The sequence below is a fragment of the Pithys albifrons genome, chromosome 2 (genome assembly GCF_047495875.1).
Source record: "Pithys albifrons albifrons isolate INPA30051 chromosome 2, PitAlb_v1, whole genome shotgun sequence".
NCBI lineage: Eukaryota > Metazoa > Chordata > Aves > Passeriformes > Thamnophilidae > Pithys > Pithys albifrons.
Genome location: NC_092459.1, coordinates 31,578,725 through 31,594,798, shown reverse-complemented (window position 1 = coordinate 31,594,798; position 16,074 = coordinate 31,578,725). Strand labels below are relative to the sequence as shown.

The window sequence follows — 16,074 nt, the reverse complement described above, 5'->3', positions numbered from 1 at the left end:
CATTTGGATCTTTTGGCAAGTAGTTAATTTCAGTAGAAACAAAGATACCATAAACATGCACACTATGACAGTCTGGGATGCCTTGGATTGCATTTGTTACCTTCCCACAAACACTGGATGTAACTGATACCTGTGTGGATTCAGGGGCTTGATTGTGTTCCTTTTAATGATGTGGCAGATAACTCGAACCATACAGGTAGGAGTGCAGTTCAGGTTTCCTACTTCATGTATTGCAGTCCTAACTTCTGGAATTCTGTCAAGGCAGTTGTAAATATAATTTGCCCTTTTGCCCTCATACATTTTGCTTTATTGCATGGAGGGATGTGTGGTGGCACGGATGGACACTTGCAGTGTTTTGAACAGGCCTGTGTATTGTTACTTTGGGCATAGCAGAGCCTCTTTTTTGTATTTCTTTAGCTTTTATCGGCGAGCTAAGTCATAGGCATTAAAATCTTATGTCCAGTAGTTTTTGTGTAGTTAACTTGTGAGGAAAAGACTCTGTTGTGGGTTTATTTTTTATGTGACACGGTAGAATGCCCTGGAGATTTTATGTGTACCAGGTGTAAAAAATGCATATGTTGGCTCTGTTCACCTTTAAATAACAACTTCTCTTTGTGCTTCCCAGATAAAGTGAATAAGACTCCTTCTTAAGGTCTTCCAATTCTTCATTTTCCTGCAACTTTCCCATATTTCTAAAATCTTTGCTTTTCCAAAAATACACTAAACTTGTGTGAATCTGCAGGGAGCATTTGTTGTTGCACATTCCCTTGCTTTTTGCAGTCTGGTTTAAAAGTTAAAGAGAGAGAATTTTCTTGACTGTAAGAACAGTTTGTTTCCATGAGAGAAGAACCTGAAATGATATGGTTAGAGGGGGGTAGTATGGGGAACAACCCCAGAGCTTTGCTGGCAGTCCTGTGCTGTTTGCTGTCCTGGTATGACTTGAAAAAAAGTTCCCAGTTTATTCATGATTGCTTCAAAAGTAACCATAGAAATTAATTGTGGTTGCTGAATTTTCATTTTGGAGGGCCTGGGACAAAGCCTTTGCATTTTTAGGTAAATCATTGTTGTGTAGATGTTTCAGTAGTTGGCAATTGGAAAAACGGTGGGTTGTATTCCACATTTCAGTGAAATCCATGTTGCTCTGTCTGGCCTGATGTAGTCGGTGGTAAACAGTCATGAACTGTTGTGTTGTAATTGGGTTGATATAATGAAATGGTGCCAATTCTTTTCAATCTCGACCACTATGGCTTCTAAAGTCTCTAGTGCAACATGTAATTTGCATGCATCAGCAGGGAATTCCTCCTTCCTTACGTTTTTACTCTGCAGCTCTCAGTGTGACATTAGCTAGATAAGTTGTTTTAGATTTATAATTGTTTCTGAAAGATGCATCATAATTGTTTCCTGTTCCACCTGCCCTCTGAAGGATTGAAAGCATCTAAATTCAAGCTTTATTCATGTTCTGTTTCTAATTAAAAGGAAAGAAAGTGATTTTGGTACATTTTTGAGTCATGCTCATCTGGGAGAAGTTGTCTTTGCTAGAAAGACAATGCTTTTGTTTTGCCTAATTATGCACTTTTCCTACTAGCCTAGTAGGTCTGTATTGTGTTCACATAGCAAGGGTTTGGTAGTGAGGGAGCTGCAGGGGTGGCTTCTGAGAGAAGCTGCCAGAAGCTTTTCCTCATGTCCAACAGAAGAGTGTATGTCAGCCAGTGCCAAGGTGGACCTGCTGCTGGCCAAGACCGAGCCCATCAGTGATGGTGGGAGCACCGCTGGGATAATGTGTTTAAAATCCCAGGGCAGCTGCATCTGGGAGAGGAGTGAAAATACAGGAGAGAAACAGCCCTGCAGGCAGTGTGAGTGAAGGAGGAGGAGGAGGTGCTTCAGGTGCTGGAACAGAAATTCCCCTGTAGCCTGGAGGGGAGACCATGGTTAAGGGAGGCTGTCCTTGTTTCGGTTTAGCCCGGCCCTCTTGCCAAGCCCGAACTGCTTTCCCCCCTCCTTCCCACTCTCTTCCCAGCAAAGGGAAAAGAACCCTGAAAGGAAGAACTCAAAAGAAACCGAATCAAATTAGAATATACATATATTTGTTAACATTTGCAACTACTTGTGCAATTCGTACACACTATGAGGGGCCTCGGGGAGGGGGGGGGCGGGGGGGGGGGAAGAGGGAACAAGGAGGGACAAAACAAACCCCTAAACACAAAACACACAAATACAATCAAAAACTTTAAAGAAGAAAGTAAACTGGCAAAAATACAATCTCACCAAACAACTCCAGGAGAAAACTAGTTCTCTCGCTCTCTCTTTCTCTCCCTGGGACTCCGGTGAGGACCAACACCTGGGTTCCTTCTGCTCCCCCAAGCCTTGCCAGAAGAAGGAAGGGAGGGAAAAAACCTAACTTCCTATCTCTCTCTTAGCCCATCCTCCCTTGTTACATGGAAAACACGTGTGGAATACTTATGTAATGCCCATTTCCCTAGTTACAACTAGTTATTAAGGAAGCCTGGATCAAACCCATCACACTCCTGCAGCCCATGAAGGTACACACATCGTGTTCTAGGTCTCTTGGAAAGTGTGACTTGCAGAACCCGCACAGGGTAATATAAACAAGCGTTGTCTTCTCTAGTTCTTGCACTGCTTAACATTATGACTGCAAAGAGGGATGGCCATCTTCTTTTTTCCATGCCATTATCTTCCTGTCTCATTTGAGCTTACCCTTTCCAGGGAATAATAAACATTGTGTAACAGTCTATGTAAGATTTCCAACCCAAGATTAATTTGTGTGTTTCTTGGCAGTTTCACTTCAGCCCACAAGTGTCTGTAATGGTAGGAAAATGAACTGATTTTACTCCATACCTTGGCAATGCAGTCATTAGTTCTCTCTCGGTGCTGAACTTGTTCTAGGATTCACTTTTGGCAGATGCTTTTTAATAGGCACATAATTTCTAGCAGTTGTAGATATAACCTTGGAAACACGAGCTGTGCCGTAAGCCAATGCCCTTATGAGTAGAACTGCAGCAGTATTTTAAGAATTGTGGATTGTCCCATTCAGTTAGAATCAGATTAATTTATTTGAACTCCAATATTGTTGTGCCTGCAGAATTTGCAGTTTTACCTTCCTTTTATTTTTTACTACTTTCTTTTCCTTCTGTTTCCCTGCCTCTCCCTTCCCCCCTTTTTTCACATTGAGGCTTGGCTGACAGTCATTTTTCTCTGCAATGGAGATGTATAACACATGCCTCTATGGCTATGCCATAGCCAGCTGGCAGGGAGCAGGCTTGTTTTATGCTACATTGCTCTAAATTGCTTTTAAAACTCTCTGCTGCAAGTTTGCTAGTTCTGTTGTAGACCCATTTTAACTTGTTCATTGAAATTGATTTGGAAGTGTTGACCAACTTTTTTCCTCTTTCTTTTTCCTATTCTTTACCTTCTCAGCAACTTAGTAGGAGTGAATAAAAGCTATAAGTGAAATTAGCCTGTGTGTATATGATTGTCAAAAACATTCTATGACAGAGCTAATAATTAAAATTTTTTTTTAAGACTAAGTAACACTGTGTATCTCTTTCAAGGTGTTCTGTATGAGTGAGAATTGGAGACTTTGCAAAAGCATTCCAACAACTACATATAAATGCAGTTAAATAATTGTAAATTTAAGAGGTTTTCAAATCTTTCTCCCTCTAGAAGTTCTGGGTAGGTGAGCATCTTACTGGGAGGTCCCCAGTTTTCCCTGTTTATTAAAACATATTCTTGAAGGTTACTTTCTTGTCACGTGAAGGTGTTTGAGCTGAGCTGCAAGTAGCAATGAAGGTAGAGTAAGATGTGTAATAGGGTCATTGAATGAGACTTTCAACTTTACCTGCCTTACCAGGATTGGGTTGGACTAGGTGATCTCTAGAGGTCCCTTCCAACCCCACTCATTCTGTAATCTGTGACCTTTGAGGTTCACGCTGAATAGTGGAACTAAGATATACTTTTGTTGCTGTGGAAAAATGACTACCAAAGTACTATCTTAGATGAAATAAAGAGAAATTACAGAATTCGTGTTGTTCTTACTGTCAGACAGCTCTATTTTATTTTATTTTTTTTAATATCCTAAGAATTTTGGAAAAATTGAGTATTAGTGCTTCAGCACTGTCCAGAACTTTGAAGAATGATGCCTATTAGTAGGTGCTTTATCATGCTTGAGGTGTAGAATTCAAATGTAAAAGCAGTGGGGTGGCTTGATGATTGTGCAGTTTTGTCTATGGGATATTTTTTCCTTGGATCATATTATAACTGCATTAACAGAGTAACTTCTCATTAGAACAAGAATCAAAGGCTTTGATGATTTCTAATTTGTGGGAGTGCTGCAAGTGTGTAGGGGAGAGAAAGCTTTTTGTTTTGATACCGAGGGATGTGAAAGGGTGTATAAGAGGCAACTATGGGGCAAAAGTAGCATTTTCAACAGGGTGGCCAACCTGTTGGTGGAGGAGACTGTTAAGAGTAGGAAAGACATGGGAGAGAAACAAACCACTATCAGATGAGGATGTGGTAGACCAGATGAGTAAGCAAAGAATGGGAGGTGATGTAGATAGGAGAAACCAGGAAAACAAAATAAACTGAAGAGAGGCTGCCTCAAATATGCACACAGATCAAGAAATGAATTGTGGGGAAAGCTTTCATGCTTGGAGAAATCATCTTCACTTGAAGTGCCTGTACACTAGTGCATGCCCTATGGAGAAATGTTGGGGGATTTGGAATTATGTATGTAGTTGCAGGGCTATGATTTCTTCAGGACCAAAGGAGTGGGGTGGCATTGGGAAAGGCACAGGGCTGGGTTACTGCTGTGGATGGATAAAGGCTCTTCAGGAGGAGCAGGACAAGGTGACAAGGTGTGGGAGTTGTCATGCAGCTTTGCCTGGGAACGGGTGATGAGTGAGCTGAGAAGTTGTGTGTGAAGGTTGAAGACAGACCAATGGGTGACGTTGGGGTGTGTATCTGCCACAGGCTGTTTGATCAGGAGGAAGTAGATGAGTCTGTAAATGCTACTGCTGTTTTCAAGCAGGGCAAGGAGGATGTTCCAGGCAACTACAGACGATTTGTATTCATCTTAATCTTCTGAGAAAGTTATGGAGTAAATCCTCATAAAAGCCATTTCTGAACATGCAAACAATAACAAGGTGATCGTGTAGATCCATGTCCAACTTGATAACCTCATATGATGGAAGAACTGAGTTGGACGAGGGATAAAGATCCAAAACACGAATCTTGTTTTTCCTGACTGAAGCAAGGCTTTCAGTGCTGTATCCCATGGCATCCTTACAGACAAGCTGATGATGTACAGGCTACATAGGTGGACAGTGAGACTGAAAATGCCCTGAACTGCCAGGTTCAAATGGTTGTGATTAGCAGCATGAGGTCCAGCTGGAGGCCATGGGGGTTACTGGGGGTGTACCACAGGGTTTGGCACCGAGTACTCTTTAATGTTTCCCTTAAAGACCTGGGTGATGGAACAAGCAGGTGAGTTCAGTAAATGTGCAGAAGATAACAAAACTTGAGTAGTGGATACATCATCCTGGGCCACCTGCTGTACTTGAGCAGGAAGTTTGGGCTACACCAAAGTATCTTTCCACCTCAGTGATCCTATGATTGTGCCTGTCCATTGCTGTTAGCTCTTCAGACTACAGTTTTATTCCCTGGCTGTCACTGTAACAGATCAGGCAAATGTTGTCTGCAGAATCTCAGTATTGAAGTTTTATGCATAGATGACTTACCATTGCTCTCCTTACCCACAAGGCAGAAAATGTAATTATAAACAAGCTTCTCTTACTATCTGCTTTGTCTGGGAGACCTGGTCTGTTTTTATAAAACGTGGATGATAGTCTTGCCCTGCCTTCTGACTTCTTTAAAATATAAATGCTAGATAAACTTGTGCAGAGGCACGGTAAGTCTATGGAATAGGAAAAACTCCAGTGAAATTGTGTAAGGATGTTGTCACATTCTATCTTGCTCTCGCATGGGTCCAGTAACAGGTCAGTGCTCCAGATGGTAAAAACAGGCTTTGTATTCCTTCTGAACCTGAGTAAATATATTAAATGTTTACAGTAAATTTCATCTGTCAGTGTGGCTGCAGTGTTCAAAGTCATTGTATTGAGGGTGCAAAGATACTCAGACTTTCTGGAAGGTGCAGGAATGCAAAGAGAAATGAAGGAAAGAGTTCTCAATTTTTTTCTGGGGCTCTAAATGCATTCTATGCAGGCAAGCAGCTGTTAGAATTGTGGGAAGGTGAGCAAAACTTGAGTTTCAAGTATGAATATGTAGATGAAGCCTCTGAAGTCTGTTGAGAAAGAGTGGTCATTTCAGTATTCGTTAATATGAATATCAAAGCAGGTTCACAGTACTTGGACTTAGTAATGGAATAGCTGTTCACACATGCTCTTTACCCCTCTCTTACTGTGGTAAGTATACTACTAATGCTGGTGGGGCATGATAGTCAAACTAGTAAGATAAGGAACATAAGCAGGTATAATACTAAATGACAAATGCTGTACCAATTCATAGTTCACTTTCACGTTTAATGTAATTTTTTAGTGTAGTTCATTGTAACATCTTCAGTTTGTGCTGGATTTTTGGAAGAAGTGTCTAACAAGCATAAACCAACTTGCCGTAGGATTTGTGATCTGTATTCTAAATGCATCATGCTTTGTATGTACTCTTGAGAATCAGTGTAAACTTGTGTTTTGAATGCAATGTGGAAAACTGTTAAAAGCATGATGGAGAATATTTATATGTCACCAGTTCTGTCTTGCAGTTCTTTGTGTTAGTTAACTCTAACATCAGAGCAGCCAATGGTATGGTTGAAATTCTTTCTACCTTACTTCTAGGGATCAGATGATTGCCTTGTAAAAATCTGGGCAACTGATGATGGCAGGTTGTTGGCGACCCTGAGAGGCCATGCAGCTGAAATATCTGATATGGCAGTGAACTATGAAAACACCATGATAGCTGCTGGAAGCTGTGATAAAATGATCAGAGTTTGGTGCCTTCGAACTTGTGCACCTTTAGCAGTTCTGCAGGGCCACAGTGCATCGATAACATCATTGCAGGTAGGTTTTTGCTTTGCAAAAATGTGTCATTTGACTGAGAAAAGAACCAACTGAAAATGTACAATGTAATAAAAATGCGTGCCTGGCAACTAAGCCCGGAAGTGAGGAGGGGTTTTCATGGTTTTCACTGAGAAACAACATGTTTGTTGTCAAAGTGCCTGACATTGAGGAACACCACATATAATCCTTGTTCAAAAAACATTGCATGACATGTGGGCAGTTCTGTTTTGAAGTATTATTCCTTTGCAGGCTTGGGATTCTGGGCACAGGTGCTTTAAGAACTGCAGTCCCTGCGAGTATTTTGGTTTGTTTTTGTTTAGAGTTCCAAACTGTTGCACAGCTTGGGTGGTGGGGAGGAAGGGAGACCCCACAGTGCTTTGGCAAGTAACCCAGAGGGTTGTTCTGACAAGACTCAGGGCTCAGGGCAGCACTGTGTTAATTTGGTGTTCATTGCAATGTTTTCCTTAAGTATGGTTTGATACTTGATTTTGTTTAATTTTTGTGAGAAGTCAATGACTTGTGGAACTTCTTGACACATCTGGAAGAGATTAACAGAAGAACTTTTCTTTTTTTCTTCCCCCTTCCCCCAGTTTTCTCCACTGTGCAGTGGCTCAAAGAGATACTTATCTTCAACCGGGGCAGATGGAACAATATGCTTTTGGCTGTGGGATGCTGGCACCCTTAAAATAAAGTCAGTTGGTATTTTATTTGTTATTATTTATTTTTATGTAATTAAAAGCAATGTACAAATTCTGGAGAAAAATTTGACTGAAACAAAAACTTGTCATTGGCTAGTTCAGTGTGTGATTGTTTGGTATAATATATTTGTGATGTATCTATGGCTTGCATATCTCTTAAGAGCTAAGTTGATAATTCAGCATTTTGTGGAGTGATGCATTATATCTGTTGATCTAGAAAAAAATAGTCTACTGTTGTGTTTTTTTGTGTAATGTCAAACTTGGTGCTTTTTTGTTCTGTTGTCATATCTGAATCCCAAATGCAATGGAAATTATGTTGATAGAATTACTGCAATTTAGGCTTCAAAGTCCATTTTTTAAGGAGATGGTAATATCCTAGTATAAATTAGGATGGGATATTTTTTATGTTTATTCTTTCCTTATCTGTGTCACGTTTTCATAGTTTGCTTTACTGTGGCATGGCAGAAGGCAGAATTCTTGGGCAGACGTGTATTTGTGGCTGAACTTCAGCCTCAAGTTTCTGCCTTCAAAAACACTAAAAATGTTGGCAGGACTTCCAAATAGAGGTAGTTTTTTAAAATCTATTCATTCTTGTAGTTTAAAATTGGAAATGGATTTTTAGTAATCATTAGTAATTTAGCTTTGGGGATGGCATGTGTTCTCTTGGATGTGTATTCCTGGCAGACATGTTCCATTTTCTTGTAGTTTTGGTAATTGCTGTTAAAATCTTTTTCTTGCAGTGTAATGAGGTTATGCAGAGCTTGCAGACATGTTTACCTGGTTCCTTTTCTAATTGCCTGGACTTTAACTATTTTCATGTTACCTTTTTCCTTTCTTTGTTTTTCTCTCCTTTTCCTAAGTAAAGTTTGAGTCTATGGAATTGAATTTTGAAACAAATTCTGTCGTTAGAGAACAGTGGAATCCTTGAGAGTTAAATAGGTTATGCTATGTGAGCTGGCAGATGAATGCTTAGAAATGATAAATTTTTGGGTAAGTCATGGAGTTGGATGGGATTTATCTTGAGGTGAAACTTTTACGGAGGGAGAAAACTGGCAGCTGTTATGGTAGGGGATTCTCAAGTTATTCCTTTCCATGGTGATATGTAATTGTAGAATAAAAAATTTCAGTGAGATGTGCTCAGCAAATATTAAAAGAATAAAAGATATTTGAGTAATGCTTTCTTGCATAAGTAGTCAGCAAGTGTGATGAGACAGTGGCAGAGAGAAAACAGATCAGTTCAGCTGTCTCAAGCACCACAGCAAGGAATGGTCTAGTAACCTAAGTCACACCAATTATCCATGTTGCTTAACAACAGAGTGTAGATTAAATTTTGTGACTGGATATTTTCTACTGTTCTTACTTTCTGTTCTGGAAATATTTTATATGTTGGGTTTGAGGAGAGAGAGGAAGCCATTAAGGTGTATTTCTTCAGTCTTGAAGAAAAAAATGGATTAAGATGAGTCATATACAGTCATGAGTGTGTTGAGGAGGGCATATAATGAGTAATTAATTGCTTGTTGGCCCTTGTGGTTCTAGAGGGTACCAAATGAAGGCAACCAGTTCCAAATTGCAAGGAGATGGTTCTTTACAAAACATGATGAAGCCAAGTTATCCTTGACACAGGGTATTATGCATAATATGAAGATGCTAAGAGGCTTCACCGGGTGCTTTTTCTTTTTTTAGGTCTTTGTTTGAACTTAGTAGAGCTGTTGTGTATTTGAAGTAATTGATGCTTTTTGATCCGGAGTAAAACTTGATAAAAATGGGATCTAGTCTAAATAAGAAACAAGTATGTCTTTTGGGACTGGAACATAACTATAACTAAATGTCACTTAGGGTATCAAAATAGTTGGACACTTCAGAAAGTCTCAATTTCATTAATTGAATGGTATACTAGTTTAGGGGAACTTGCTAGTTACAGGAAGTTTTACTTAATGTGCTAAATTGTAAACTTTTCTGGGTGTGATCATTATGCTTATTCCAGTAAACCAAAATAAGTCATACTGGGAAACTGGGAGTCCAGTGTAATTTTCCACAAGGAGGCTTCACTGCATGGTCAACACATCTCAGTAATGGTTTTATGTTGTCCTAACAGTTTTCAATGAGGTGATTGCACTTCCTTACATGTTTAGATCCATTTCTGGGAAGGCGGTCCCGTGGTGTAAAGGAGAGCACTCTGAGCTCCAAATCCCAAGGACCTGAGTTCAAGTCTCAGTGGGACCGTCCCCTGGCAGTTCAATGCCTCCCTGCCATCCCATCCCGTCACATCTCGGATGCTCAGCAGGGTCAGCCCTGGTTAGTACCGGGTGCTGTGACAGTCCCGAGGACTTCCCTGTCACTGTCCAAGCTCGCTCGGCCATGGCAGATGGACCTCAGGACTTAAACGGTGGGGTCAGTTCTGTGCACACTGTGCCTCACCTAAAAAATCCACTGCGCAGGCTGGAAGGGCACACCCACATTGGGAGATCCCTGCCCAAATCTGTGTTCGCCAAGTCTGGCCATACAATACAAGATCCAGTTCTTCTTCCAGAACTGTGGAAAGATGGCAGGTTCCCTCCACATCCATTCAGTGATGTACTGGGGGAAAGCAAGTGTTAACAATATAAGAGAATCAAAGATGCCTATTAATTTTTCTCAGAAGGCCCTTAGTGAGGTTACTTGTTAAAGCATAATGTGTAGGCCATCTGGAAGAGAGAATCACTGGTGAAGTGGAAGGTTTGTCCTGTAAAATATACAGTCTTGCTTCTGTTCAGTATCTGTAAAGAGGAGGAAAGGTGGCAAAGAAGGTCTTTTACCACAGTTATTCAGGCTCTGAGCTTGCTGCACTGTACTTGGGCTCCAGCATCACTCTCACCCCAGGAAGGAGAAGGTGGAGTTTTCAAGCAGGACCAAGAGTTCTGAGTAGTACAGGTGAAGGGTGCTGCAACATGCTTGAAGTCAGAACTTGCTTTCGTGCTCCTCCTGAGCTTGACTGCAGCCTGTCCTTTAAGAACACAGTTGCTATCAGTGGTTTGTGTTACTAAATTATCGAATACTTCAAATGGGGACTGGTGGTGAAGTTGAAATTTTAGCTACTTAAAAGAAAAAAAAAATCTAGATATCCCACCCCCTGCTTTTAGTACTCAGCAGTACTTGAATCATCTGGCAGTGAGGAAGATTGTGAGCTGTTGGCAGCCTCGTGATGATCATGTGGTTGATTGTAGTTTTGAGAGGACTGGCAGTGCCATCAGTATTTTGCTTATTTTTTTTTCTTGAAATAGTGGAAAGGCAGAGTTGGGATACACTACTGTGTTGAGTGCTCTCAAATTAAAAATAGTTTGGTTCTTAACTACGCTGAGAACTGTTTCAGTGGAACCTGACTTGGATGGTTAAGTCTACTGTATCAATTCCCTGCCTGTAACTGAGACTTAGTTCCTCCTGGGAAGAACTCTTTCTGAAGGAAATCTTTGTACTTCTTCAGGAGATGAAGAAATTCAAAATTGTTCTTAGAAAATAAGGTAAAATATTGTGGAGCATTTCTTTCTCTCAAAATAGTGAAAAATTGAAAAGCCCACTGCCTTGAAAACTGTTATATTTGCCATTAAAATGGACTTTGACAGGGCTTAAGCCTTCTAATGCAGAGTGCCTTACCCAGTTGTATTTTGTGGGTTTTGATTTTTTTATGTCTGCAAATGTTTATTTTGTTTCATTCCTAGATTGAAAAAGTTCTTGTAATTCAGCTTTGCCAGCAACTCTGCTGCAGTAAATTAATTGCTAGTATGTCTGAAATTAGAGGCTTCCCATCTTGTTGTCACAATTTTTTTATGGCTTTGTTAATTGAAGCATGTTCAGTATTTGGGTCAGGCATATAGCCCAGTCAGGACACATTGCAGTCGATTTGGTGTGAGAGGATGAAACACAGACACTGGCACAGCTGACCACAAAATTCTCCCATTGTTCAAAGGAGGGTGAGCGGCCTTGTTCATGTTGTTCTGTGAGCAGTGTGGGTGCATGTTCTTCAGTGTTACAGAACCTCCTGGGAGCTGCTCTTCTGTCACTGAAGAGATTTCTGACCAGGCAGTTACCATGTATTTCTAAAATCAGTAACATTCCAGGTAGATTGATTCAGTTTCTGAACAGAGGAATGGTAAGATTGGTTGTTGCTGTAAGCAAGAAATTCAAAGAATGTGGCCCAAGCAAGATGGGAAAACAACTGAAAATTTAGGCAATGGAGACTTTCCCAGGATTTAATCTTCTGTTACTATTCTGGGTGGTGATAAAAAAACATAGAAGTTGGATTCTGCACCAGTTGACAGTAGGTAGGAGAGAGAAAATCTGCCTCAGATCATCAGAAATCAAAAAACAATGTACTTAAAGTTGAAAATAGAATTATTGCAACTGGTCAGTGCATGAAAATTAAAATAGTTGCACTACAAAATATTTGCATATGTATCTTTTCTGAGACAAGAGAGATATTGTTTTTCTTCTGCCACCTGTTTGGATCACAAGTTTCCAGTGTTAGCCCATTACTGACAGACCATATGAACAAGGCAGCAGAACTGTCTCACAGATTTGGATAGAGGAGTTTGCTGTACTGCTTTTCTTACTCTATTTTTTCTCCCATAATTTTAAAAAGAGGAAAAATAAAAACTCGGGAAAAACATGTGCTGATGATTTTGACATTGCTGTTTTGGACAAGACATTGATTTCTCAATTGTCATCAGTGTGATGTGGTACTTCCCATCTGCTTTCTTGTGCAGAAGGCAGCACTTGATGTATACATCAGAATCAAGATATGTTGACCCTTTTCAATTAACTTGTGAATAAATACTTAATTTGCAGATGTTATGTACGCATCTGTTTCCTGTGAAGAAATCAAATCTTTCTTGAGCTACTGCGTGACCAGAATTAGCTCAGTCTGCACGACTTATTGTAATAAACAAAAAAACCTGATAAATGCATTGAGGATCTTTGTAAAGTGAAAACAGTGGGCTGGAACAAGGACAAACAATTATCTTGGTTTCCCTTTGTTGCAAGAAATTATGCCTTTGTCCCCTTTTCTTGCTTCCCAAAAATACTGATTGCCCAACTCATTTGACCACAGCCCTGCTCTGTTGTGGAAGAATGACATAATCCTTTATCTCCTAACGCCTAAACATTAGAGAGCCATAAGTTTAAGAATTTAAATTCTTTATCCAAACTAGAGTGTAAGTGCATACTTGCTCTGTTTTGCAGCTGTCCTAACTTCAAAGGTGGAGTTCCCAAAGAGTAGAATAAAACAGCAGCCTGTGTATCTATTTACACTTGTTCAAAGTTATGTAAGATTTGTATTGAATTGTCTGGTAGTTCATTTTATAGTAGTATCTCAGTTAAGGAGGATTTCAACTGTTTTGTAGAATAGATCTTTGTCTTGTTTAGTGTATCTTGCTGTGAAGTTTCCTTTTGCAAATCTGCAGGGAGTTATCTTAAATTCCTAAAGGAAAGGTCACAGAAACAGCCTGTACTGAATGGACAGTTTTGAGAAAGATTTCTTACCTCATATTGCTGATGTTTATTACCTTATTTTATGCATTAGAATCACTGAGGTTTAATGCTTATTATTTTGAGATAGCTATAACTGATTAGTGGAGAAGGATCTTCTTATGCATCTGCCTCCAGATGAAATGAATTATATAGACAGTTTTGTTTTTGAGAGAGACCATTTTGGATAAGTTATGAATATGCATTCTTTTAGGTTAGAAGAAATCTTTAGTGATGACACTTGTGGGTGTAGTGCTGCTGTTCTCTAGTAAGTTAATTCTTTGAGGGAAGATTGCAGATGGTGTACTATGCAAGACCACCTACTGGTTGGAGGTTGCTGCAGTGGATGAACAGAATCGAAGGAATGATTGAAGAACCTGATCTATTTTGGTTTGGTTTTACACAGTCTTGAAGTGCCAGATCCACTGAGGCATTAGCTCTGCTTCCACATCAGGGTATGAAATGCCTGGTTAGAAGCACGAGCCATAAAGTAAAATCCCTTACACACTTCTAACCCTTGTCCTGTCATTTTGGGTGGTATTTGAAACTTAGAATATAAGACTGTGGAAAACTCCAAATTTATTTAAATTTTTTCATTATGCTTGTTTATCAAAAGTGCTAGACTCTGTTTTATTCTTGTAAAAGCAGCCATGGTGCTGCAGGAGAAAACCAGAGGTCCAGTACACCCAGCAGTTTAACACTGAACTTCAGGGGCAACTGGCTCTGTTCTGTTTTGCTGATGACTTTAGGAGAGTATTTGGTATAGAAATATCAGAGGGAAGAGAGGAATGGGATTTAAGTTGTGGTACGACTGTCTTTGATACATGAATTACTTAGTCCATCTGGATGCCTTAGTTTCCTAAAGATCGGATCATGAAGCATAGTCACACGAAATTGTTTATGGATGGGCAGCCATCTGTTCTTTCATATTTAATTTTATCCTTCTGTGCATTATTTCTAAGATACTGACTTGTTGTTTGAAACCCTATTCGGAAATTATTCAACTGTTTCTTTGTTTGTAGTCCGAGGCCAACGAAGTTTACAGAACGTCCTCGACCTGGAGTGCAAATGATCTGTTCTTCTTTTAGTGCTGGTAAAAGACTTTTCCCCACCCCCCCCACTTTGTATTGATATAAGAAGTCATTTGAACAGTAAAATAAAGTGCAGTACAGTTACTCTAGCATGTTTCTTGTTAAAAAGATGGATTTGAGTTAAAGTGACTATTAAAAACCCAAATATTTAAAATAGCAATTTAGAATGTATGCATTAATGCTTGGTGCTGTGGAAATTCTTGGAAACAATTAAACATGAAAGGTTGAAAGTAAGTCTTTTGTGACTGCAAACCTTTAAACACAATATAAAACCTTTTTCTCAGAGTGGTTCTGAGAGGAAGCTTTATCTGAGGTGTAATTTATAAGGATTTGTACAAGAAGGTGTTGATTACTGAGTTCTCACGGTCTGAATTTCATTGATTCCAGAGCTGGCAACAGAAGAACGCAGCATAAATAATTGGATAAAATATCAGAACCTACTGGAGTTCTAGTTCCATTTAATTTTTATTAAGATTGAGGCTTCTAAGAGCTTAGTTGCCAGCAAGTTGCTTTAGTTAGCTTATCTTTCAGACACATCTGCTATTGCATATTTGTCTGACAGTAAATGAGATAATTCATTCCAGTTAGACTTTCGAGTTTCTAAATCTTCTTTTTACTTAAAGGTAAGTTATAGGCATAGCTGAAGTGAGATACAGCTATAGATTTCAGAGAATGAGTTGAAATACTTGATGTTACATCCCTTTGAAGATGTTGTAATAACAGGAGATTTCCCTCTTTTCTTAAGTCTTACCTGTTTGTTTTTCTCAGGTGGAATGTTTTTGGCCACTGGGAGTACAGATCACATCATTAGAGTTTATTTCTTTGGATCAGGTCAGCCAGAGAAGATATCAGAGTTGGAGTTTCATACTGTAAATACTTTTAAAATTACATATGTATTTGATTAATTAATAATTTGGATAAAATGGGATAATTCAGAGGAATTTGACTTCTCTTTTTCTGCTCTTTTTTTTATACAGGACAAAGTTGACAGCATTCAGTTTTCTAATAGCAGTAGCAGGTAAGCACACTATTTATTCTGAGCTAGTCTTTTAACATTTGTAAATACCAATTTCTAGAAGTAGTTATTAAAAAAAAGCTTTCTGTTTTGAGCTTCATCCAGTAAAATCATGTATAGCTATGGGAGTCTCACTGCTTAATTTTAATAGGACTTCTTCAGTTTTGCAGTTATTTTCATCGTAATGGTTAAAGAATTTTGAATTTGCCAAAATTTAAGGAGTATAGAAATACTTGAAATGTCTTCCTAAGAAATGTATGTTTGTATATATTAACATATCAAATTTTTAGATATATTTTAATATGTAAACATTTTTTCAGGTAAGTGACTGCTGGATACAGAAAAAAATATCAAACTATATCTAACAATATTTTGTTTAGCCAGCCTAATGTTTTGTCAGTGTTTCACTTTAAGTTCTGGATGTTGGATGTGAAGGATGCTAAACAAAAAAAATTCAGTTTATTATGAAGTATCTGACACTTTCATTTATTTGATGTTCTAATGTACACTTTTTTTGTGATCCATTGTGCTCCACCCACCTCTTTCTCCTCCTACCCCTGAACTTCAGGAATAAAAAAGATGAGGGAGAAACACAGGCTGGGAAATAATATCTTCAGATAAATATCGTAGTACTTATACAGTGCCAGCTTATTTGTCACCGCTGGGAGCACAGATCACACCATTAG

At 39.1% G+C, this 16,074-nt stretch overlaps 1 protein-coding gene across 3 annotated transcripts in view; it reads left to right on the top strand.

Moving 5' to 3' along the window:
* Positions 1–16,074, top strand: part of PHIP (pleckstrin homology domain interacting protein) — a 107,608-nt gene that overhangs the window by 21,237 nt on the left and 70,297 nt on the right. For all 3 annotated transcript variants that reach the window (XM_071548646.1, XM_071548645.1, XM_071548644.1), the window contains exons 8-12: positions 6,864–7,085; positions 7,676–7,776; positions 14,305–14,375; positions 15,142–15,242; positions 15,351–15,391. In XM_071548646.1, coding sequence (XP_071404747.1) covers positions 6,864–7,085; positions 7,676–7,776; positions 14,305–14,375; positions 15,142–15,242; positions 15,351–15,391 — 536 coding nt within the window. The remainder of the gene's footprint in view (positions 1–6,863; positions 7,086–7,675; positions 7,777–14,304; positions 14,376–15,141; positions 15,243–15,350; positions 15,392–16,074) is intronic.